The following is a 24,528-nucleotide window of genomic DNA, read 5'->3' on the forward strand; positions in this document are numbered from 1 at the left end:
CAGAAGCCACTTACACGAGAGAATGTGATCCTATCATGAATCATCAAAGTACAGGACACGTTGAGACCCAACGATTATATTTCTCTACCACACCCCAGGTGACCCAACTCTTTACCTCCATCGAACGTTCCCAGGTGCCGAGACCTCGGGCAAACTACTCAACCGGTGACCCGCTGAATTTGACCCCTACCGACTACACTACCACGCTTGAATCCGAGGGAACACGGTCCGCAGATCAATATATTGCCTACCTCATCACTCTCGTCAGAAACGCTTCAAGATTTTATTCCTCGCTGTTAATTTTCAATATTGCGTTTTATTATCTGCAATCACCTCATGTCTATTAAGAATAAATTGAAAATGAATATAGGATATCAGATTCACTATTTTATCAGATGAAACAGAACGTGTGGTGAGAAGAATTGAAATATAAAAACAGAAAGCTAGCGAATATTGTATATGAATTGGTCTTCAACACACATGACTTCGCCCGCATTTGGTTAGGTCGCAAATGAAATGTCACCTTTTTCAGGGTTGTGTCATCAAGTTTAATCTCAACGAAGAATTTCTTTCTCCAAAGGAGTTCATCCTTTTCCCGTTATTGAGTGTAGCGTCGCCTTAAAGCTGAAGGAACCTCTGGAGAATGAGTCTTGGAGTTGTATATATATATATATATATATATATATATATATATATATATATATATATATATATATATATATATATTCATATGAGTCCATGGGGAAAATGAAACACGATAAGTTCCCAAGTGCACTTCCGTGTAATAATCACATCAGGGGAGACACGAGACAAATATAGGTCAGTTGATATACATCGAAGAGACGAAGCTAGGTCACCATTTGGAAACGATGTTTCATTTTCCCCGTGGACTCATAGGAATAAATAAATAAATATATATATATATATATATATATATATATATATATATATATATATATATATATATATATATATATATATATATATAATAAATATATATAATAAATATATATATGATATATATATATAATAAATATATATATATATATGATATATATATATATATATATATATATATATATATATATATATATATATATATATATATATATATATTTCCCGCGTTAGCAAGGTAGCGTTAAGAACAGAGGACTGGGCCTCTGAAGGAATATCCTCACCTGGCCCCCTTCTCTGTTCCTTCTTTTGGAAAATTAAAAAAAAAAAAAAACAAGAGGGGAGGATTTCCAGCCCCCCGCTCCCTCCCCTTTTAGTCGCCTTCTACGACACGCAGGGAATACGTGGGAAGTATTCTTTCTTCCCTATCCCCAGGGATAGTATATATATATATATATATATATATATATATATATATATATATATATATATATATATATATATATATGAAGTTGAAATCGCACTTCAGTAGAGTTCATAGTTACATTTAACATATGATTTGTTTTTATATATGTGGCATGACATGTTTCGTGGAGACAGTCCACCTCATCAGGTGCCAGTCCTCAAAGTTATTTAAATCCCAACATCACACTTGCTTCCCGCCGTCCAACACGAATCCCTATAGACCAACCCCCGAATTTACATCTAAGACATTTCCAAACCATTCTTCCCCTTTACCCTTGAGCTTTGTTTTACTCAGAGCCAGAACATCCAGGTTTCTTTCCTCAAGCATACTACCTGTCTCTCCCTTCTTATTTTGGTTATCATCCACACACATTTAGACACCCCAATCTGAGCCTTCAAGAAGGAAAAGGATTCCCCGCTTCTCTCCTTTTCATGTTTCCTCTTTTGACAATTTAAATACAGCAAGGGAGGAGCGGGGGATATCAAGCACCCATGCTCCCGATTCCTTCCGTCGCTTTTTATGACACTCGTGGAATATGAACGGTGAATTTTCTCCCACCTGCCCCATATATATATATATATATATATATATATATATATATATATATATATATATATATATATATATATGTGTGTGTGTGTGTGTGTGTGTGTGTGTGTGTGTGGACTTCCGTGGTGTAGTGGTTACCGTTCCTGATCGTGACGTGTTCACGGCCCCCCCAGGGTCGAGTATATAAGTTCAGATCTTGGTTGGGGTCCACAGTCAACCCAGCTGTTCATCTACCCCTAGGGTTTGGTCAGTATCTATGGGTAAGTTGACGAGTGAGGTACCTCGTGATGCTGTTCTCTCTCACTTTAACAAGACATTAGGTGTCCGAGGATGGCCAGCAGTCAACCTTCCCTAGCCTGTCATATTACCAAGATGGAGTAACTCAGCCAAAAATAAGAAAAAAAGAATTGTCCAGAGTTAGTTACGATTCTAGGAAAGTTGGAGAAGATAACAACAGGTTGAAACGAATTACAGACACAGGCATATCATTGACGATCACGAGGATTTCATGATATCATCAAACTACTGAAGCTGTTACTGGTACAGTGGGACTGTACCGTAAGGATTTCATGATATCATCTAACCACTGAAGCTGTTACTGGTACAGTGGGGCTGCACCGTCGGAGTTGGTGAGAGCAGGCAACACTACAGCCTCCACGACACATGGGAGAGGCAGATGTGGCACAGTAGGGCTGTACCGTCGAAGGCAACGAGACCAGACAGCACCGTGACCTCCACTACACTCAGGAGCAGCAGCTGTGTCGGGGTCGGCCAAGACCACCGTCGGAAAGGCGTCCGCCCTGCCTGACCAGCCAGCCAGATCGTGGGTGTCAGGTCGTCATGGTTCGTACTCCTCCTCATCCCCGTGGTGCCGCGGTACGCCAGCCATAACGTACGTAGGTGAGAGGAGCAAACCCACCTCCCTCCCGAGTCCCAAGCGGGGACACTAACGACACGGGGGTACGACACAGTGTCGCATTCCCCTGATGAGTCTTCGAGGGTGTGTGATCATCAAGCTGGGCTCAGCGTGCAGAATCAGGTGCCTCCAGCTAAAAGGGCAAAACATCCTGCCTCACCAACTCTCTCCAGTCCACTTTCCTTATTTGACCGGCACACGTTGACCCCACTTGACCCTACACACGCCCAAAGGCGAGTCGAGGACGCGCTAGGGACGACGCCCATATCTGTACGTGGGAGAGGGAGGGAGGAGGGGTTGTAGTAGGAAAGGGTTATCCTGACGTCGGGTGTACGTTCTAAGCCAGACGCAGGAATAAGGATGGGCAAAGGATACCTTAAGATTAGGCACGGTCGAGGCATCAGCTGTGCCGTTCAATCATTTGGCCTGATGCCGTGTGGTCCTGGCGGGGCGGGGCGGGGCGAGGAGACGTAACGGGGAAAGAGGAAATTACGTCAAAGACGAACGAATGCCTCATGTGTGAGCTTGGCTGGAGGGAGGATTTCCCGGGAGAAACACTGCGGAAATAACGATTATTGTGTCTGAAGGGAAGACACTGCTGGTAAAGGTAGGGCTAAGGGTGGCGTGGGTGTAGGTGTTACGGTGTGTACATGGTGTGTGGTTTGGGTGTTATGGTATGCACTTTTTGTGTGGTGTGGCTCTTCCGGTGTGTAGATAGTGTGTTTCGCAGGTGTTAGGACGTGTAGGTGTCTGGTGTGGTTGATGCAGTGTGTAAAGGTGTGTGTTGTAGGCGCTACGGTGTGTATATACTGTGTGCTGTGAGTGTAATGGTGTGTATATGGTATGTGTTGTGTTACGATGCGTATATACTGTGAGCTGTGAGTGTAACGGTGTGTATATGGTGTGTGTTGTAGGTGTTACGGTGTGTAGATGGTGTGTGGTGTGGAGGTGTGGCTAGGCTATGGTGTACAGGTGGTGTCCAGATGGTCCAGGGCTGGAGCACGCCACACCACACCAACCAGACCAGCCACCACCTCCGCTCTTCTCTCCCTCCGTTGCAACTCCTCCCCCGACGGAGGAAAACCCCCCGGGACGAAACCCTGGATGCCAGAAAGACGGGCCGATGTGCCTAATGCACTTCCCATGTTCACCGGGATGTGCTCTGGTCACCAGGGTTATCCAAATTCGTCGCCTCCCATTCACGAGGGACGCTGTCCGATTCGTCTCAACCTCACCCAGGGCGATGTAGCTACTCCCGCGCGCCGCACACGCTCTGCTGACGTTAGCGGAGAGTGACTGACTACCCAGCGCTTCCACATCCACGGTGCTTAATATCCGACAGTCTACACTACCAAGAAACAATGCATATTAGCGTCTGCACCCTTCTTCACAGACATCCAGCACTATATATATATATATATATATATATATGCGTGTGTGTGTGTGTGTGTATTAGAAGTGGAGAGGATGAGAAGGTAAAGACTAAATTGGAGATGGTAGGATTGAGTGTAATAATCTTGAGTGACCGGGGGCTTGAACATGGAGGGTGAAAAGCATGCGCAGGACAGAGTGAATTGGAACGATGTGGTCAGTAGGAGCGTTTTGTCAATGGACTGAACCAGGGCATGCGAAGCGGCCTGGGTAATCCATGGAAAGGTCTGTAGATCTTGGTTGTGGATAGCGGGCCGTGGTTTTCAGTGCATTGCACATGCCAACTAGAGAATGGATGTGCGCGAATGTAGCCATTCTCCGTTTGCTCGTGGCCCTCCCTCGCTAATGCGGAAAGCGACGAGCAAGTAGAAGAAAGAAAACGTGTGTTGGGTCATTTTCAAGGCAGCGTTACAATGGTTAGCAGGGAAATTATGGGGACTGCTTAGCGTGAGTTCTTCGACGACATTGTGCTCCTTTCCGTTCATTGACAGTAATACAACCTCGCCATACTTATCTTTCCAATCGTGGTGTAACCTCATGTAGGTATGACCCAGTGACAGTGTTATTATATATTATTATTATTATTATTATTATTATTATTATTATTATTATTATTATTATTATCATTATTATTATTATCATTATTATTATCATTATTATTATTATTATTATTATTATCATTATTATAATTAATATTATTATTTAACCCAAGACCCCTTCTCCAGGGGCTCCTGCAGTTCCAAGGCTGGGCTACGATCAGCAGTAGCGAAAGCATGGGTTCCTGTTTGAGTGTCAAGTCTTTGACGAGATTGTATTACGTTTATACAGCCTGGCCAAAGGTGACATTTCTGTCTCGCAGCGTACTCACAAGCAGGAGTACGATAACACACACACACACACACACACACACACACACACACACACACATATATATATATATATATATATATATATATATATATATATATATATATATATATATATATATATATATATATATTGTTTGAGGACAATGTGTGGTGTGAGGTGGTTTGATCGAGTAAGTAACGTAAGGGTAAGAGAGATGTGTGGAAATAAAAAGAGCGTGGTTGAGAGAGCAGAAGAGGGTGTTTTGAAATGGTTTGGTCACATGGAGAGAATGAGTGAGGAAAGATTGACCAAGAGGATATATGTGTCGGAGGTGGAGGGAACGAGGAGAAGAGGGAGACCAAATTGGAGGTGGAAAGATGGAGTGAAAAAGATTTTGTGTGATCGGGGCCTGAACATGCAGGAGGGTGAAAGGAGGGCAAGGAATAGAGTGAATTGGAGCGATGTGGTATACCGGGGTTGAAGTGCTGTCAGTGGATTGAATCAAGGCATGTGAAGCGTCTGGGGTAAACCATGGAAAGCTGTGTAGGTATGTATATTTGCGTGTGTGGACGTATGTATATACATGTGTATGGGGGTGGGTTGGGCCATTTCTTTCGTCTGTTTCCTTGCGCTACCTCGCAAACGCGGGAGACAGCGAAAAAGCAAAAAAAAAAAAAAAAAAATAAAAAAATATATATATATATATATATATATATATATATATATATATATATATATATATATATATATATATATTCTAGCGTCTGATGGATGCAGACTACCATTACGTCACAGACACTTGGAGCGACAGTGTCCTGGCTGTCAACCACTCGCTATGAATCAAGCTGGCCCATGCCCGGGCCTGGCACAAGACACCTGGCTCAAAGCCAACCCGGTTGTCCATCCCTCCCTGTGGAGTTGGTGGTCGATATGTATAGGTAGTGGACTCCACTCTGCAGCCGCTCGAGGGGAGTACTCCCGTCCTGACTTTAGAGTGTTGAAGTAATGGCCGGAACCATCTTACATCCTCCGTGTCTGTAGGTTGTAGACACCAGCCACACAGGGAAGTACTACCCTCCTGGCCATGATGAGGACTTCCCTCAGTAACCAGATCGTATATCGTAAAATTAAAGGGTCGGTTGTGTAAGCTGAAGAGTCATAGGACTTCTCACTCCACATCGTCTGTGTGTGGAATTACGGCAGTCTTGGACTTGAGGACCCTTGGGAAGGTCTTGGATAACACTAAGGCTCACAGATACTGGTCCTGGTGTAATTATGAATAGAAATGTATATATATATATATATATATATATATATATATATATATATATATATATATATATATATGTATATGTATATACTGTCGTCGTGAGGTCACCAGCAGTCTCATAAACAACTCCCACCCACACAGAGGGGTATGGACCAGCACCCGACGTGCCCTACACATTATCAGCAATACCTAGCGCCGACATGTCTGTCACCACAAGCTGGGTCACCTTCCGGGTCGAGGTCAAACGAGTTAGGATATTCATGAGCACAGAGGCGGGGTCAGGTCAGTGCCGAATGGGCGTGTCCCCAGCAAAGGTTCTGGGTGGTGTCAAATGATATGTGTCTCTTGTTACTTCAGGACCCCAGCAGGGGAGTCCTGTGTCACACATCACATCTCTCTGTCTAGTAGCTCGACAGCGTTTCACTTTACTGTATGACTGAGGCGTTATTAATGTCGTAATTACGCAGGAACCAACTTTTGGCTTTGAGCTATGAGTTATTGGCATTAAATATTCATACATAGGCACGTTCTTTTTAATGTATAGAAGTTAGGGTTTGCGTATGTATGGACGAACACGGGTTTATCCTTCTGTGACGATCCTTGACTCTGACGTTGCGACCCATGAGCACGACGTTACGACCTTTGCGCAGGACATTGCGACCCATGATCGTAATAATCCGACTCTTGAACACGATGGAACGACTCATGAATTCAGGGCCCACGACTCGCTCCCGTACAGCACCGTTAGGACTGTTATACCATCAGACCTGCCCACATATACCCTTAGAGACAAAAACCTCTCCTTCCACATTCTTATCGACGCTCTCAGGACATTTGCTCCTTCACCTATCCTGTGTTTCACTTCACTTTCTGTAGATCAATCCACTGTCATGTTCGCTCCCAAGGTATCTAACACTTCAGCTACTCTAGGCTCTCTCCCTTCTCTTTCACACCTGAATCAAACTGTTCGCCCAGCTCATTACCTATCTTCTAGTTACGTTATGTTTTATATCCTTTCACATACACACTTCTAGGCTCACACACCAGATTCCGTAGTTTGTCACTCGATTCTGCCTTCAGAGGCGTGTCATCCCCAAATAACAAGAGACTCCCTGCACACGCCAACTCCCCACCCCCGCCAGAATGTACACCCGCACTTCTCTCCAGGACCCCTCACATTTACCGCCCTCACCACCCTATCTGCACACAGGTTAGACAGCCATGGCGACCTGACAAACCATTCATGCAAAACCATCTTCACCTACAACCACTCACCTTCCTTCCTTCCTCCATGCCAACAGCACTCAACACACTCAACAACACTTTCACCTCTTTGATTGACAGATTCAACTGATATCCATTCATACGTACCCCTTTATCACCTCAAAGATTTCTCCACCTCTGTTCTTTTCATGAAAGCACTTGCCATAACTCTCTTGTTCCGTTTACACACCCATGTCATAAACACCCTCCATCTGTCACCTTACCATCGAACATCTTCAGCAGTCCTTCACAATACTCACTCCACCTCTTTAATTCTTCCCTGCCTGTTATCACTTACCCACCTGCTCCCTTCAGTGATGCTTCCATTTGATCTCTTGTTATCTTCTCGAGGTTAATCTCCCAAACGTTTTCATGTACTCCCAGAAGTTTCCAGTACTCGTCCACCTCAGCTGTCAAAGGCCCTCTTTTGCAGCCCCTGCATCTTCCTCTGAACGACCTGCCGCTTTCTATTGTACATCTCCCAATCACTCGCTCTCCATCCCTGTAGTTATCGCCCATACACGTGTTTTTTCGCTTTCACTAGTAACCTCACTTCCTTATCCTACCACTCACTGCCCTTTCTCAAACGCTCACATCCCATCTTCCGCATACCACCCACATTATCTGTAGTGCTTCCACAAATGCCTTCCATTCCTTGCTCACATCCCTTTCGCTATTCCTCACCCGGTCTCTCATTGTATCTCCAAACACAAGCCTCTTTTCCAAACTCACTAACTTTCACCACCATCCTCCCACTGTTGCCATTGTATCTTTCCTGAAAGCCGCCAGAGAATTTCGCACTCTTCCCCACCAAGAAGTGTTCAGACATCCCACCAGCTGCTCCTCTCAGCACATATACATCCGTCATCCTTTCCTTGGTACGCCTATCAATTAATGCATAATCCAGTAATGTCCACTTACAAATATCCCCTCTTACCCACTTGTTGCTTATGCATTCAATTTTGCTTTAACCATATATTCCTGCGTGTGTGTGTGTGTGTGTGTGTGTGTGTGTGTGTGTGTTCTATATGTTTCTTTATCTACTTAATCCTTGAAGAATCTCTTATTCTGTTTGATGAAATATTAATGAATATCACTTAATAAATCTTTTCGGAAATCACATCGTAGGGCTGTACCGTTGTTCCAGGAACAGACGAAGAAATGGTCTCATTCCCTCACATCCACTCTCTAGCTCTCGTGTGTATTGCACACTCCTCTATCATTTAATCCCTTCATATCCCCTGATTCAGGCCACTGACAGCATGTCATCCCCTATATACCTCATCGTTCCATTTTGCTCTTTCCGTTGCAGGCCTCACACACTCAGGCACGTTCGGGAGCCTAACGCTCAGAGCATCTTTCACTCCATCCTTCCACCTCTTCCTTGCTGTTCACTTTTCCTTGTTCCCGTCACGTTCTACATGTATTCCCTCTTAATCATCGTCTCCTCACTCATCCTCTTGCCACCACACCTCTCTCTTACCCTCTCATTTATTTGCAACCCTCCTCATGCCACATACTGCCTTCAAACATTGAATTTTCAACATGTTCACCTTCTTCCATAGTTTGTCATGTAAGCCCAACGCCTGATATCTACACAATACTACTAGGCCATCAAACATACCTATTTTTGCTCTCACATTAACCTCTCTTTCCACGTATCCCTCAATGCGCCCAGGACCTTCGACCCATTACTCACCCTATGGCTCACTTCAACTCCCATGCTTCTGTTCGCTGACATGTATCACAGCCAGGTATCCGAAACACTCACCTTCCTCCAAGTTCTCTTCATTCAGCCACACACTTGTAATAATCTGTACTAAACTGAGTTGGCCAGATCCTCTTCGTTCATTATATCCACGTTTCTAACTCTACCTCTAAATCCAGGATTCCTAAACTTTACCGGATGTGTGTTGCTATAGTCTCACATTGCGCATTCGCATTGATTCTGCCCCACACCTTTCAGAAGACCTTACTGCTAGCGTCTTCAGCGTTATCAAAATCTTCCCTACCACCTCCTCTTGATCACTGTTACCCCAGCCTTCATATAACCATCATCAGTGAATGTTATTCCCCGATACATAAGATTGGCGTTATTTCTGATCCCTCTTCCCTCACTACTCAAGCATAAGAAAAAAGCCCGCTTAACTATAATAGGTTTAGAACCTTCACCTTTTAGTGATATTGACCTTTTCCAAAAGCTCCTCATCCTATCCTGCAGTTCACAGACCATCCTCTGTATCCAACCCTCACTCAGTATTTCTCTTACTAACCTGTCTGTATGACTGATGGAGAGACACGGAATGATGTTAGTTCGTATCACGGGTCCTATTTACATCATGGGGTATCACTGCCATTTCTTGCTAAACTTTTTCCCTCCGTCACTTACTGCTCATGTGTACCTCAGTCCAGCCGTAGTTCATGGATTCCTAGATTCCCATTAGAGATACTACACACATTTTTCTCTAAATCTCCGTCCACGTCTCTCGTGGTGGTGATCTTAGCTGTACAGTAGTAGAAGCGGCCGTCTTTAACCCCCTCCACGCGGGTCCTATCTGTCCTTATCGTCGTCTAAGGCCTTTAGTCGTCTTCATCATGATTCTGCCATAAGCTTTATCTCAGACGTTTGATAAGATTAGCTCATGATTTCGCACAAATACTCAAATACAGTTGATTCTTTCCTCTGGTATAAACCTTTCAATCACCCAGTGCTCTATCTCTATCTGTCTATTTATTCATCTATCCATCTATCTCTCTACCTATCTATATATCTGCTTATCTATCCATCTATTTTTCATTAAGACACAAGAAAATTTACAGATCGTAAATATCTATTATACACGACCAGAGGAAGCCAGCCAGATGTGCTGGGGTCAGGCGTGTGGTGGTGGTGGTAATACTGAGGACCTGACTTCGACACCGGATGGTTACCCAACCCAAGGCTCCGAAGTTATCACTAGGGAGCTGGTACCCGCTGGATGCAGATAGGCATAACGCTGACTACTTAACCCTTCACCCGTGGCCGAGCCGACGGAAATACGTTGTTCCGTTGCTGTTGTACTTCTCTGTAATGCCGGTACGGAGATACACCGTTGATCATTACTTTCTCCCTACACAGGTGGTAGGGAGTTTAGCGGTATACATGGAGTTCAGTAACGTATGGTCTCTCTTGGTGCTTTTGGAAGTTTGTTTAAGGATACTGACTCGTGTACCGCTGCCGTGTCATCAACGAGGAGTTTGAAAACATGGAAGAATGCCATGAACGACTTGAGATTAAATCAGTAAGTGTACGCTGAAGAAAAGCGACGCAATAGTTCAGCAGGGACTTGAGGGGAAGAATGACGCAAACTTGCCCAAGACCTCGACAGCAATACAAAGATGTAACACACTCGGTTCCCACGGAGCCTCAAAGCATTAGAGGAGGTTCCAGCCATCTATCAATGTACACACCGAGCATTGCTCATCTTAGCATAGATAACTCTCTCTCCCATACCAATAAGCAGCATCATTATTGCATACATACCTCCAGTCTGTTGGGAATATATAGGACAAGAAAACCTGTATGTATCCAGCAAGCCACCCCGTACACCGTGCACCTGAATACTCTGTAATTTATTTTTTTCCATTTCAAAACTACACTTCTCCCACAGATCTATACTTTCCGCAGTCCAGTCACTTCTCCTTCTGATCTGTACGTTCCGCAATCCAATCACCTCTCCCTCCCCCAGATGTATACTGTCCACAGTCCAGCCACTTCCTTTCCCCTGTAGCCACTCTATAAAGAAAGACTGCACACGTCCCCTCCCTTACTCCCTCTGTGGGTCACGCAGCCAGATATGACTGACTCCTCCCTCGTGGCTCCTCCGTCTTTGTTCCTGTGTTGTTGATGTTGCCGCCTGTGTTATTGGCGTGTCTTTGATGCGAAATTTCCTTCGCTGTTTTTGTCGTCTCGAGTTCTCTTGTCTCCCCTGCTGATACTGCTTCTTCTCTCCCTTATAGTGTTTTTAAGTGCTGCTAGTGTGAGTTACCTTTTCATCTGCTTACTATTTCTTAAATCATTATTGCATTTATGCCCCTAATTTGATAGTTGCTCAAAGATTGTTTCTTTAGCTCCTCTCTCGCCTCCTCACAGTATGTCAGAATGCGTAAGTTATTGACATTTTCTTTAATTAACTCACTTGGGAACCCTCGCCTCTCCTCTGCAACCCACCTCCTCAGGCAGACACATCCCACCTCCAGTGGCAGACCCGTCCCAACTGCAGATACAGATCCAGTCTATTTCCAGATTGCACACCCAACTCACCACCTCTCACACTCAATTTTCGTTTCATTATTGCCTCCGTCAGCAGCTAGCGCACTGTGCACCCCATGCTCATCCTGGACGCGGTAGCGCAAACGAATTACAAAGGTTACAAGGGTCTTTGTCAGACCCCATTCGACACACATGTATACCATAAATTATAACGAAGCAACGAAGTTTCTGCACTTCTTTTGATATCTGGGATTGCGTAGCGCCTTAGCACAGTAATAGATTACCTTCGAAAGAAAGGATATGGGACTTGGAATCGCGTCTACACCGAGAAACCTGACCGCTTTGGTGAGCCGAGTAAAACGAAATGAAGATGAGAATAATGCGATCCTGCCAGGATTTGAACCCACAATCTTTCGATTACCTAGTGCTCCACAGAGCCGATGGTATATTCATGATATACCGTTATGTATAGCGTCAAAGGAGAGGAAGCAATATGTATGTGCGAGGGGGCTAGCTATGGGGTGTTTCATAAAGATGTTACGGTAATAGTATATATATATATATATATATATATATATATATATATATATATATATATATGGTTCTCAGTGAATGTAGGTTTGCGGCAGGGGTGTGTGATGTCTCCATGGTTGTTTAATTTGTTTATGGATGGGGTTGTTAGGGAGGTAAATGCAAGAGTTTTGGAAAGAGGGGCAAGTATGAAGTCTGTTGGGGATGAGAGAGCTTGGGAAGTGAGTCAGTTGTTGTTCGCTGATGATACAGCGCTGGTGGCTGATTCATGTGAGAAACTGCAGAAGCTGGTGACTGAGTTTGGAAAAGTGTGTGGAAGAAGAAAGTTAAGAGTAAATGTGAATAAGAGCAAGGTTATTAGGTACAGTAGGGTTGAGGGTCAAGTCAATTGGGAGGTGAGTTTGAATGGAGAAAAACTGGAGGAAGTGAAGTGTTTTAGATATCTGGGAGTGGATCTGGCAGCGGATGGAACCATGGAAGCGGAAGTGGATCATAGGGTGGGGGAGGGGGCGAAAATCCTGGGGGCCTTGAAGAATGTGTGGAAGTCGAGAACATTATCTCGGAAAGCAAAAATGGGTATGTTTGAAGGAATAGTGGTTCCAACAATGTTGTATGGTTGCGAGGCGTGGGCTATGGATAAAGTTGTGCGCAGGAGGATGGATGTGCTGGAAATGAGATGTTTGAGGACAATGTGTGGTGTGAGGTGGTTTGATCGAGTGAGTAACGTAAGGGTAAGAGAGATGTGTGGAAATAAAAAGAGCGTGGTTGAGAGAGCAGAAGAGGGTGTTTTGAAGTGGTTTGGGCACATGGAGAGGATGAGTGAGGAAAGATTGACCAAGAGGATATATGTGTCGGAGGTGGAGGGAACAAGGAGAAGAGGGAGACCAAATTGGAGGTGGAAAGATGGAGTGAAAAAGATTTTGTGTGATCGGGGCCTGAGCATACATGAGGGTGAAAGGAGGGCAAGGAATAGAGTGAACTGGAGCGATGTGGTATACCGGGGTTGACGTGCTGTCAGTGGATTGAAGCAGGGCATGTGAAGCGTCTGGGGTAAACCATGGAAAGCTGTGTAGGTATGTATATTTGCGTGTGTGGACGTATGTATATACATGTGTATGGGGGGGGGGGGGCCATTTCTTTCGTCTGTTTCCTTGCGCTACCTCGCAAACGCGGGAGACAGCGACAAAGTATAATAAATATATATATATATATATATATATATATATATATATATATATATATATATATATATATATATATATATATATATATATTCCCGGATTCCTTAACTCATTAACCAGCGAAGTACTGATAATGGCAATACTCATTTGATTGGTGTATAAACTTTATACTCAAGCATGACTCAACGTTATAGTTAGACCGTATAGAATGACGCGAGAATAAACGTATAATGTCTTCTGGTAGTCGTTGTTTGTGTACCTACAATCTGTTGTCTAAACCCACTTGAATTTCTCTTGGAAAAATTTAGTTTCTTTGCAATTATATTTCTTGCAGGGTTTGTTTAGACGTGTCCCTAAAAGGTTTTATTTTTTTTCACATTCTAAGACATAGCGTTCTAGTTTGTATGCATATCTTTGGCCACAAACTTGACATTTCATGTTATTAACATCTCCATGCAGCCCACAGCGCTTATAGTACCTATAGCTTTGCCTTAGTCGAGCAATTACATCTTGTAATGTGATGATCATATTACTTTCTCCATAAACACCATAAGCTCCAACTAGAAGGAGAATACTTTTTAATTCACAAAGACGAATCCGTTTCGAATTCATAAAGCTTGGAATGAACGCCCACGACACCTGTTTCAACTCGGATTTGTCTTAGGTTTCGATTGGACTAGAGACTGATGAAATGCGAGTCCAGAGACTTCAAACAAATGTTTCATAAACCCCTATGCGTATGGCTTCAACAGTGACTGTATAAACACTATAATCTGGCGCAGTTTCGCTGTATGGTAACAGATTTATGCAGATGTCTATCTTACTAGTGAATTACTAAAATACCTGTATGGTTTACTATCTTTGAGAAGCAGTATCTCATGAGATATAGTATTCATGGTGTCATAGTATTCTTAGAGTCATAGTGTCTTTGACTGTAATCATAACATCTCCTATAGCCATAGCATGTCTGGCCCCATCATCCTCACATAATCCAAGGTTCCTCGAATACTTTTCAAGTCACCGTATTGGAATAATTTGACTGTGGTTCCGGCAATGATGCAGTTTACTCAACAGTTTCATTTTCTCATCTGAAACGAATTCTCGTGTTTTTGTAACATGTCTATGTAGTCATATGACTTAACTGACAGGTTATATTCTAGAGCAGTTGATTAAACTTTCTAGTTAGAAACTTGAACTAGATTGTACGTTTTGCCGAAATACTTGCATGACACGTTTCCATATCCCTAAATGCTCGCATCAGACGGTAGTGTATCCCTTAAATGCTCGCATCAGACGGTAGCGTATCCCTTAAATGCTAGCATCAGACGGTAGTGTATCCCTTAAATGCTCGCATCAGACGGTAGCTTATCCCTTAAATGCTAGCATCAGACGGTAGTGTATCCCTTAAATGCTCGCATCAGACGGTAGCGTATCCCTTAAATGCTAGCATCAGACGGTAGTGTATCCCTTAAATGCTAGCATCAGACGGTAGTGTATCCCTTAAATGCTCGCATGAGACGGTAGCATATCCCTTAAATGCTACCGTCAGACGGTAGCATATTCCTAAATGCATATGTTACTGTACCATATCCTTAAACGCTCGCATCACATTATACCAGATCTGTAAATGCTCTCATTAGACCATAGCATATCCCTAAACACTCGCATGATACTGTACCACATCCTTAAGTGCTGGCATCCAACGGTATCATGTCCTTAGCGATCATATTAGTCGGTAGTGTCGGGTTGGATTGCTTCCTCAATGGAGGGTACGGCCTCCTGTTGACTTGGGGGACGACATTTGCAACTTGCATAAAGACATCTAAGAGCAGCGAGGCAGACAGCGTCCTGACTAACCCAGTCACACTAGGTCTCCTGCTTTGAGCTCGTTATCAGCTGACGCCAATCAACAAGTATCAGCTGGTGTCTCGCTTGCTTCCTTCTCAAGATGGTGTGGGATTAAAATACCCGTCCTGGATAGACACAGCTCCTCACTGCGAATGATTAGTATATCTCTATGGTAACGTGCTTTGCGGATTCAACATTTCGTAGATATTAATTCATTTACATTTACTGACTTTGTCACATAAAAGGTATTAAGGATTGATTGGGTGGAGGAGTTAGTTATTACAGCAGCTGTCGAGGTGACGGTCAGTACATGTGACGGACCGTGGTGTCAGTGGATGTGACTGTGCACAAAGGCGTCACAAGTCGTTGTCCCAGTAGCACTAGTGGTGGTTACGGTCCAGCAAGTCGTCACAGTGGTTGTTCTAGTCCATGTTATGGACCGGTATCTCATCGTGTTGTGGTCCAGGTGGAACGGAACAGTCGGTCCAGAGTTATACACCAGTGGGTGATGGTGCGGTCCACAGGTCCAGCATGTCAGAGAGGATGTTGGTCCACGAGTTCGAATAAATGAGAGTGTGTTTGTGGGTGCTATGACTGCTATAGGAGTGCTATAAGGGTGTGTGGGGTAGGTGTTACAGTTGGTATAGTGGCGTTACAGGGTTTATACTGGGTGTTATGACGCTGCTATAGGGTGTGCAGAGTGGGTGCGATGGCTTCTATAATAACGGGTATTATTGCTCTTATAATATCATCATATAGGTTGTACGTGGGCGTGATGGTTCCCATAGCATTGTTATAGGGCGTGTGAAGCGGGTGTATTTGGCTTCTGTAGCAATACTATAGGTTATGCGAGGTGGGTGTTATGTGTGTGTTGCAGCAGCACAGGGGAGTGTGTCAGTGGACGTTGAAGTATATGAAGGCCTTTTAAATGGCTTTGTGTGGCCGTTATAAATAATGTCAATGGTAATGAGAAAACTGTGCCCCAAGTTTTGAGCAGACGTATTTGACTTTATTTTACACATTGTTCCACCCGTGTATTTCTCTGCCTCCACATCACTACTGATCTATTTCTCTTCGAAGTCTATTTGATGTGAATGCATTGTTAACGTGCTGCAGACTCATTTTTTTTAGGGTTTTATTCAATTATTCTTCGTCTACCGCCGGCTTCCCCTCACCCTGTGTTAGAAGATGTTAAGTTCGGCAGGGTTGTGTGTTGCTGGGAGTTTTGACTTGTAAAGTTGAGATCAAATATTTGTGTTACAGGGAGAGAGTTTTACACTTGTGTTGTCCCGTCTCTTAACCACGTATATATGTGTGTGTCATGTCTTTACTCCTGTATGTATGTATGCACACACACATGCACACGCTAGCTGTGCTGTGTGATGCAGTTCACAAAAGTGTGTTTGTAGTTCCCACGGATTACTACAGTGTCTTAATTGCTGTTGTGGACCACATAAGTGTGTGTTTGTGGTGGTTGTGAAAGTGTGCCAGTGGCTGTTATGTCTAAGTTGGTGTGTTAGAAGGTTCATGGGATAGTCTTAGTGGGTGTTATGACTTCAGGAGTGTATCACCAGGCGTGTTATGGACCTTACAATGTGTGTTAGCCAATCCCATGGTTCAGGGAGTATATCACCGTCTGTGTTATGGTTCAGGAACATGAAGTGAATGGGTGTTACAGCAGCTGGTACAAGTGTTGGTTGGCGTGTTACAACTTCGTGAGATGGGCTGAGAGGTTGAGTGACCCACAGACCTTGGTTCAGTAGGTGAAATGATCGTGAGATGTGTTAGTGTGGACGTCGTAAACTTGGTTAGTGGGTTGGTAGGTACCAGAGAAGTGGGTGTTACATGGTATTTCACCTTCAGGATGTGTGTGTGTGTGTGATACGGTTTAGAAACGTGTTACTCGGTGTTATGGTTCATAGAGGTGTGACAGTGGTTGTAACGGTTACACAGTGGGCCTTAGTCAGTGGGTGCTACATTTCAGGACTGTACTTCAGTGGGCTTTATGACGTCAGAGAGGTGTGAATCATAGTGTTATTTTTTCTAGGGAATGTAAAAAAAAGAATTTGGTGTTATGTTTCAGGGAGGTGGTAAGAGGATCATGGGGATCTGTGTTAGTCGGTGTTAGATATATTTCAAGAACTCAAACTGACGTGTTATGTTGACTTATGTAATGTTGAGGTGTGTTATATTGTCATGTGTTATGTTGACGTGTGTTATGTTGACGTGTGTTTTGTTGACATGTGTTATGTTGACGTGTGTTATGTTGACGTATGTTATGTTGACGTGTGTTATGTTAACGTGTGTTATGTTAACGTGTGTTATGTTAACGTGTGTTATGTTGACGTGTGTTATATTGACGTGTGTTATGTTAACGTGTGTTATGTTGACGTGTGTTATGTTAACGTGTGTTATGTTGACGTGTGTTTTGTTGACGTGTGTTATGTTGACGTGTGTTTTGTTGACGTGTGTCATGTTAACGTGTGTTATGTTGACGTGTGTTATGTTAACGTGTGTTATGTTAAGGTGTGTTATGTTGACGTGTGTTATGTTAACGTGTGTTATGTTGACGTGTGTTTTGTTGACGTGTGTCATGTTAACGTGTGTTATGTTGACGTGTGTTATGTTGAAGTGTGTTATGTTGAAGTGTGTTATGTTTAGGCTGATATGTATTTTGGTGATATCTTTCAGGAAGGTGTGTTAAGAGGGCATCTCTTGGGTCCTAACGTGGTGTTGATGGGTGTTACAGCACGTGTGTTTCTGGACATTCAGATCACTGTGTTTCTGGACATTAAGATAACTGTGTTTCTGGACATTCAGATCACTGTGTTTCTGGACATTAAGATAACTGTGTTTCTGGACATTCAGATCACTGTGTTTCTGGACATTCAGATCACTGTGTTTCTGGACATTAAGATAACTGTGTTTCTGGACATTCAGATCACTGTGTTTCTGGACATTAAGATAACTGTGTTTCTGGACATTAAGATAACTGTGTTTCTGGACATTAAGATAACTGTGTTTCTGGACATTAGGATAACTGTGTTTCTGGACATTAAGATAACTGTGTTTCTGGACATTAAGATAACTGTGTTTCTGGACATTCAGATCACTGTGTTTCTGGACATTAAGATAACTGTGTTTCTGGACATAAAGATAACTGTGTTTCTGGACATTAAGATAACTGTGTTTCTGGACATTAAGATAACTGTGTTTCTGGACATTAAGATAACTGTGTTTCTGGACATTAAGATAACTGTGTTTCTGGACATTAAGATAACTGTATTTCTGGATATTAAGATAACAGTGTTTCTGGACATTAAGATAACTGTGTTTCTGGACATTAGGATAACTGTGTTTCTGGACATTAAGATAACTGTGTTTCTGGACATTAAGATAACTGTGTTTCTGGACATTAAGATAACTGTATTTCTGGATATTAAGATAACAGTGTTTCTAGACATTAAGATCACTGTGTTTCTGGACATTAGGATAACTGTGTTTCTGGACATTAAGATAACTGTGTTTCTGGACATTAAGATAACTGTGTTTCTGGACATTAAGATAACTGTATTTCTGGATATTAAGATAACAGTGTTTCTAGACATTAAGATCACTGTGTTTCTGGACATTAGGATAACTGTGTTTCTGGACATTAAGATAACTGTATTTCTGGACATTAGGATAACTGTGTTTCTGGACATTAAGATAACTGTATTTCTGGACATTAAGATAACTGTATTTCTGGATATTAAGATAACAGTGTTTCTAGACATTAAGATCACTGTGTTTCTGGACATTAGGATAACTGTGTTTCTGGACATTAAGATAACTGTATTTCTGGACATTAGGATAACTGTGTTTCTGGACATTAAGATAACTGTGTTTCTAGACATTCAGATAACTGTGTTTCTGGATATTAAGATAACAGTGTTTCTAGACATTAAGATCACTGTGTTTCTGGACATTAGGATAACTGTGTTTCTGGACATTAAGATAACTGTATTTCTGGACATTAGGATAACTGTGTTTCTGGACATTAAGATAACTGTGTTTCTGGACGTTAGGATCACTGTGTTTCTGGACATTAAGATAACTGTGTTTCTGGACATTAAGATAACTGTGTTTCTGGACATTAAGATAACTGTATTTCTGGATATTAAGATAACAGTGTTTCTAGACATTAAGATCACTGTGTTTCTGGACATTAGGATAACTGTGTTTCTGGACATTAAGATAACTGTGTTTCTGGACATTAAGATAACTGTGTTTCTGGACATTAAGATAACTGTATTTCTGGATATTAAGATAACAGTGTTTCTAGACATTAAGATCACTGTGTTTCTGGACATTAGGATAACTGTTTTTCTGGACATTAAGATAACTGTATTTCTGGACATTAGGATAATTGTGTTTCTGGACATTAAGATAACTGTATTTCTGGACATTAAGATAACTGTGTTTCTGGATATTAAGATAACAGTGTTTCTAGACATTAAGATCACTGTGTTTCTGGACATTAGGATAACTGTGTTTCTGGACATTAAGATAACTGTATTTCTGGACATTAATATAGCTATGTTTCTGGACATTAAGATAACTGTGTTTCTGGACATTAAGATAACTGTATTTCTGGATATTAAGATAACAGTGTTTCTAGACATTAAGATCACTGTGTTTCTGGACATTAGGATAACTGTGTTTCTGGACATTAAGATAACTGTGTTTCTGGACATTAAGATAACTGTATTTCTGGACATTAGGATAACTGTGTTTCTGGACATTAAGATAACTGTATTTCTGGACATTAAGATAACTGTGTTTCTGGATATTAAGATAACAGTGTTTCTAGACATTAAGATCACTGTGTTTCTGGACATTAGGATAACTGTGTTTCTGGACATTAAGATAACTGTATTTCTGGACATTAGGATAACTGTGTTTCTGGACATTAAGATAACTGTATTTCTGGACATTAAGATAACTGTGTTTCTGGACATTAAGATAACTGTATTTCTGGACATTAGGATAACTGTGTTTCTGGACATTAAGATAACTGTGTTTCTGGACATTAAGATAACTGTGTTTCTGGACATTAGGATCACTGTGTTTCTGGACATTAAGATAACTGTGTTTCTGGACATTAGGATAACTGTGTTTCTGGACATTAGGATAACTGTGTTTCTGGACATTAGGATAACTGTGTTTCTGGACTTTAGGATCACTGTGTTTCTGGACATTAAGATAACTGTGTTTCTGGACATTAAGATAACTGTGTTTCTGGACATAAAGATAACTGTGTTTCTGGACATTAAGATAACTGTTTCTGGTCATTAGGATAACTGTGTTTCTGGACATTAGGATAACTGTGTTTCTGGACAATAGGATAACTGTGTTTCTGGACAATACGATAACTGTGTTTCTGGACATTAGGATAACTGTGTTTCTGGAAACTAGGACAACTGTGTTTCTGGACATTAAGATAACTGTGTTTCTGGACAATAGGATAACTGTGTTTCAGGGCATTAAGATAACTGTGTTTCTGGACAATAAGATAACTGTGTTTCTGGACATTAAGACAACTGTGTTTCTGGACAATAGGATAACTGTGTTTCTGAACGCTAGGATAACTGTTTTCTGGACATTAGGATAACTGTGTTTCTGGACAATAAGATGTGTGTTTCTGGACAGTAGGATAACTGTGTTTCTGGGCATTAAGATAACTGTGTTTCTGGACAATATGATAACTGTGTTTCTGGACATTAGGATAACTGTGTTTCTGGACATTAAGATAACTGTGTTTCTGGACATTAATATAACCGTGTTTCTGGAAATTAGGATAACTATGTTTCTGGACAATAGGATAACTGTGTTTCTGGACATTAGCATAACTGTGTTTCTGGATAATAGGATGTGTGTTTCTAGACAGTAGGATAACTGTGTTTCTGGACATTAGGATAGCTGTGTTTCTGGACTTTAGGATAACTGTGTTTCTGGACGTTAGCATAACTGTGTTTCTGGATAATAGGATGTGTGTTTCTGGACATTAGGATAACTGTGTTTCTGGACATTAGGATAGCTGTGTTTCTGGACATTAAGATAACTGTGTTTCTGGACATTAAGATAACTGTGTTTCTGGACATTAAGATAACTGTGTTTCTGGACGTGAGGAGCGACACAGGGAAGCTGGTGAACTAGGTCATTCACAAGGAGCTGTACTCGCTGGTGCTGTATTGCCAGGGAGACGTGTCGGTGGGTGTTGGAACACAAGGAAAGGTGTTTGTGTGTGTCGCCTTGGGTAGGAGCCGTGCTTGTGAATTATGACACGCAAGGTAGGGTTACGTATGTGCCAGTGAAGTTACTGCCTGTGACACCAGAGTGCCATGACCCTGACCACACACACCCACACGCGCACACATACACATACACCTGCTCCACTCGTGTGGTGGCACTCGCTGAACTTGTAACCTCATTCTGATATATATATATATATATATATATATATATATACACATGTGTATGTGGGTGGGTTGGGCCTTTCTTTCGTCTTTTTCCTTGCGCTACCTCGCTAACGCGGGAGACAGCGACAAAGCATAATATATATATATATATATATATATATATATATATATATATATATATATATATATATATAAATACCACAGGGGTTACGATAAGCTGAATTTAAGGCTGAGAATATTCTGTCAAGCTTATTTCTGATGCTGGTCAGTAGTTTATGATAAGCTGACCCACCAACTGCACGAGGTTATACGAGGATCATTGTTACTGTTATTACCACACCCTCTCACTTTGCCCTCTCTACCCCAGCTGCCCCGACCCACACTGGATTAAGATATCGGCTAAGAAGAAAAAATTATAAAATCAGAGTTCCTGCTTGCCTTTCCTCCACTTACCCCTTGTGGGCACCAGCAGCCCGACCCACTAATGGATTAAGAATGAACAAAAACTCAAGTCAAATGAAAACATATCTAAGTTGGTTATCTTTTTTTCTTCTTTTTTGTCAAGCGTCATCATGTTGTGAGCTTAATGGGTAAGAACAGTCAACATAACTATCAGGCGTCATTTGTCAACATTATCTTTGCTCTGGACTTTCTTTTGTCTGACCATTGAAGGAACATTATAGTTCTTAATGAAAGCTCTATCAAAATAGATTTCTGTTGATGTACGATCATCAGTTTGTCTCATACATGACGATATCAACTTACCATTGCACTCAAGTATTGTCTCACTCCTTTGCATTATGGTTGTCTAGTGATGTATTAGACACCCGCGGGTTTGTTCTGTTTAAGGTATTGCAATTTTCATTAACATTTTTGTAGACTAGAAGAAAACTTCTTTAGTTTGAAAAGTCATTGACTTATCATCATCAGTCTTCAGTCATTAAGAATATATCATTTCATATATATATATATATATATATATATATATATATATATATATATATATATATATATATTGAGAGAGCAGACATTATCATCAGTTACCAGTTGTCTTGGGGAAGAAAATACATTATGTAAAAATTCAGAATAATTTTTAATTCTTAAATAATAATACAAACTTAATACACATAATAGTTAACATTATAGAGCTACAATATGCAGCAAACTGTACACGATCATTAAAGCTTGGTGAGGCACATGGCACAGGGTCTCTAGGGTGTGGGTGGCACTCCACCTATCCCAGGAAGTGGCACTCCACCTATCCCAGGGGGAAGGCAAAATGGCACTCCAGCTACCCCAGGAGACGCAAGGTGGCACTCCAGCTATCCCAGGAAACGCAAGGTGGCACTCTAGCTATCCCAGGAAACGCAAGGTGGCACTCCAGCTATCCCAGGGAAGGGTGACACTCCAGCTATCCCAGGGTAGAGTGGCACTTCAGCTATCCCAGTTAAGGGTGGCACTCCAGGTATCCCAGGGAAGGGTGACACTCGAACTATCTGCTCATGATGTCCGCGATGGAGAATCCAAGTCTTTTGGGTGGAGCCACCACGACGGGCAGCTCCTCGTCGTCCTCCGTCACCGTCTGCAGTACGTCGTCGTCCACTACATCGTCCTCGTCACAATGAATCACGTCAACCACTTCATCACTGTCGCGGGCGTCACACAGGGGCAGGTTAGGCATTATCTGTGGCGACGAGGGCGTGAGCATCGACGTGGGCGGGGTGTCGTGGGCGTGCTGGGCCTTGTGAACGGCCAGGGTGCGCGCCTGACAGAAGCCCTTGCCACACACGTCACACTTGAAGGGCTTCTCTTTGCTGTGGATGTACTTGTGGTCTCGGAGGTGGTCTTGTCTCCTGAAGGCCTTGCCACAGATGTCGCAGGGGAAGGGCCGCTCGTCCGTGTGTGTTCTCTCGTGGATCAGCAGGTTGTAGCTCTTGGTAAACTCCCGCTGACAATACTTGCAGATGTAGCGCTTCTTGGGTCGGCTGAGGCGGCCTCCAGGGGTCAACAGGAGGCGGTTGAGGGCCAGGTCACCGGCGCCCAGGGCCGCCCACGGCAGCTGACCGAGAGGCATAGCTCCGTAGTTCTGAAGCATCCCCATCAGTCTCGAGTCGAGACCGAGGGGAACTTGTTGTTTAGCACTGGTAGGTGGCACTTGTGGCAAGAATGGTAACGACTGGAACAATGGGAAGGCGGGTGGCACTCGAGATAACGGGGTAAAGGCCGATCCCAGAGATCCAGGAGTAAACTTGGCACCGAGGGTGGACGGGTCGGGCCGCGCCGCTAACACTGACGTACGTTCCATCCTGCTGAGGTAGTGGGTCTGATCACAATGCGGGATCGGCCCAGGCTTTATACGAGAGCGTCTCGCCGGGGGCACAAGGGGCCGACGATTGGCTGCTTGGCCGCGGCGCTACTGGCCCAGGCTCAAAGAGGGCGGAGCAAAGATGAAACGGCGGCTATGATTGGTGGGTTTGGGAGAGCGGGTGGGGATGTAGGAGTCTCGTGACTGGCAGTTGGGCGTGTAGGAGGCTCTACTGACCCTGTCGAAGAAGTGCACGTGGATTATTATCTTCAGGTCCGGACACGCATGACTTACGGTGGGTTTTTTTGTTTA

General features: G+C 42.9%; 1 protein-coding gene across 1 annotated transcript; it reads right to left on the minus strand.

Annotated features, from left to right (window-relative positions):
• Positions 1 to 22,998: 22,998 nt before the first annotated feature.
• LOC139752023 (uncharacterized) lies at positions 22,999 to 24,253 on the minus strand. The gene has a single exon (XM_071667848.1). It carries the CDS (start codon positions 24,214 to 24,216, stop codon positions 23,404 to 23,406), a length of 813 nt encoding a protein of 270 aa, XP_071523949.1. The 5' UTR covers positions 24,217 to 24,253; the 3' UTR covers positions 22,999 to 23,403.
• Positions 24,254 to 24,528: the final 275 nt, after the last annotated feature.

This window comes from Panulirus ornatus, chromosome 1, assembly GCF_036320965.1.
Source record: "Panulirus ornatus isolate Po-2019 chromosome 1, ASM3632096v1, whole genome shotgun sequence".
NCBI classification, from domain to species: Eukaryota; Metazoa; Arthropoda; class Malacostraca; order Decapoda; family Palinuridae; genus Panulirus; species Panulirus ornatus.

Excerpts from the sequence above, each read along its gene's own strand:
- LOC139752023 (XM_071667848.1), bottom strand. The coding sequence starts at position 24,216 with ATGGAACGTACGTCAGTGTTAGCGGCGCGGCCCGACCCGTCCACCCTC.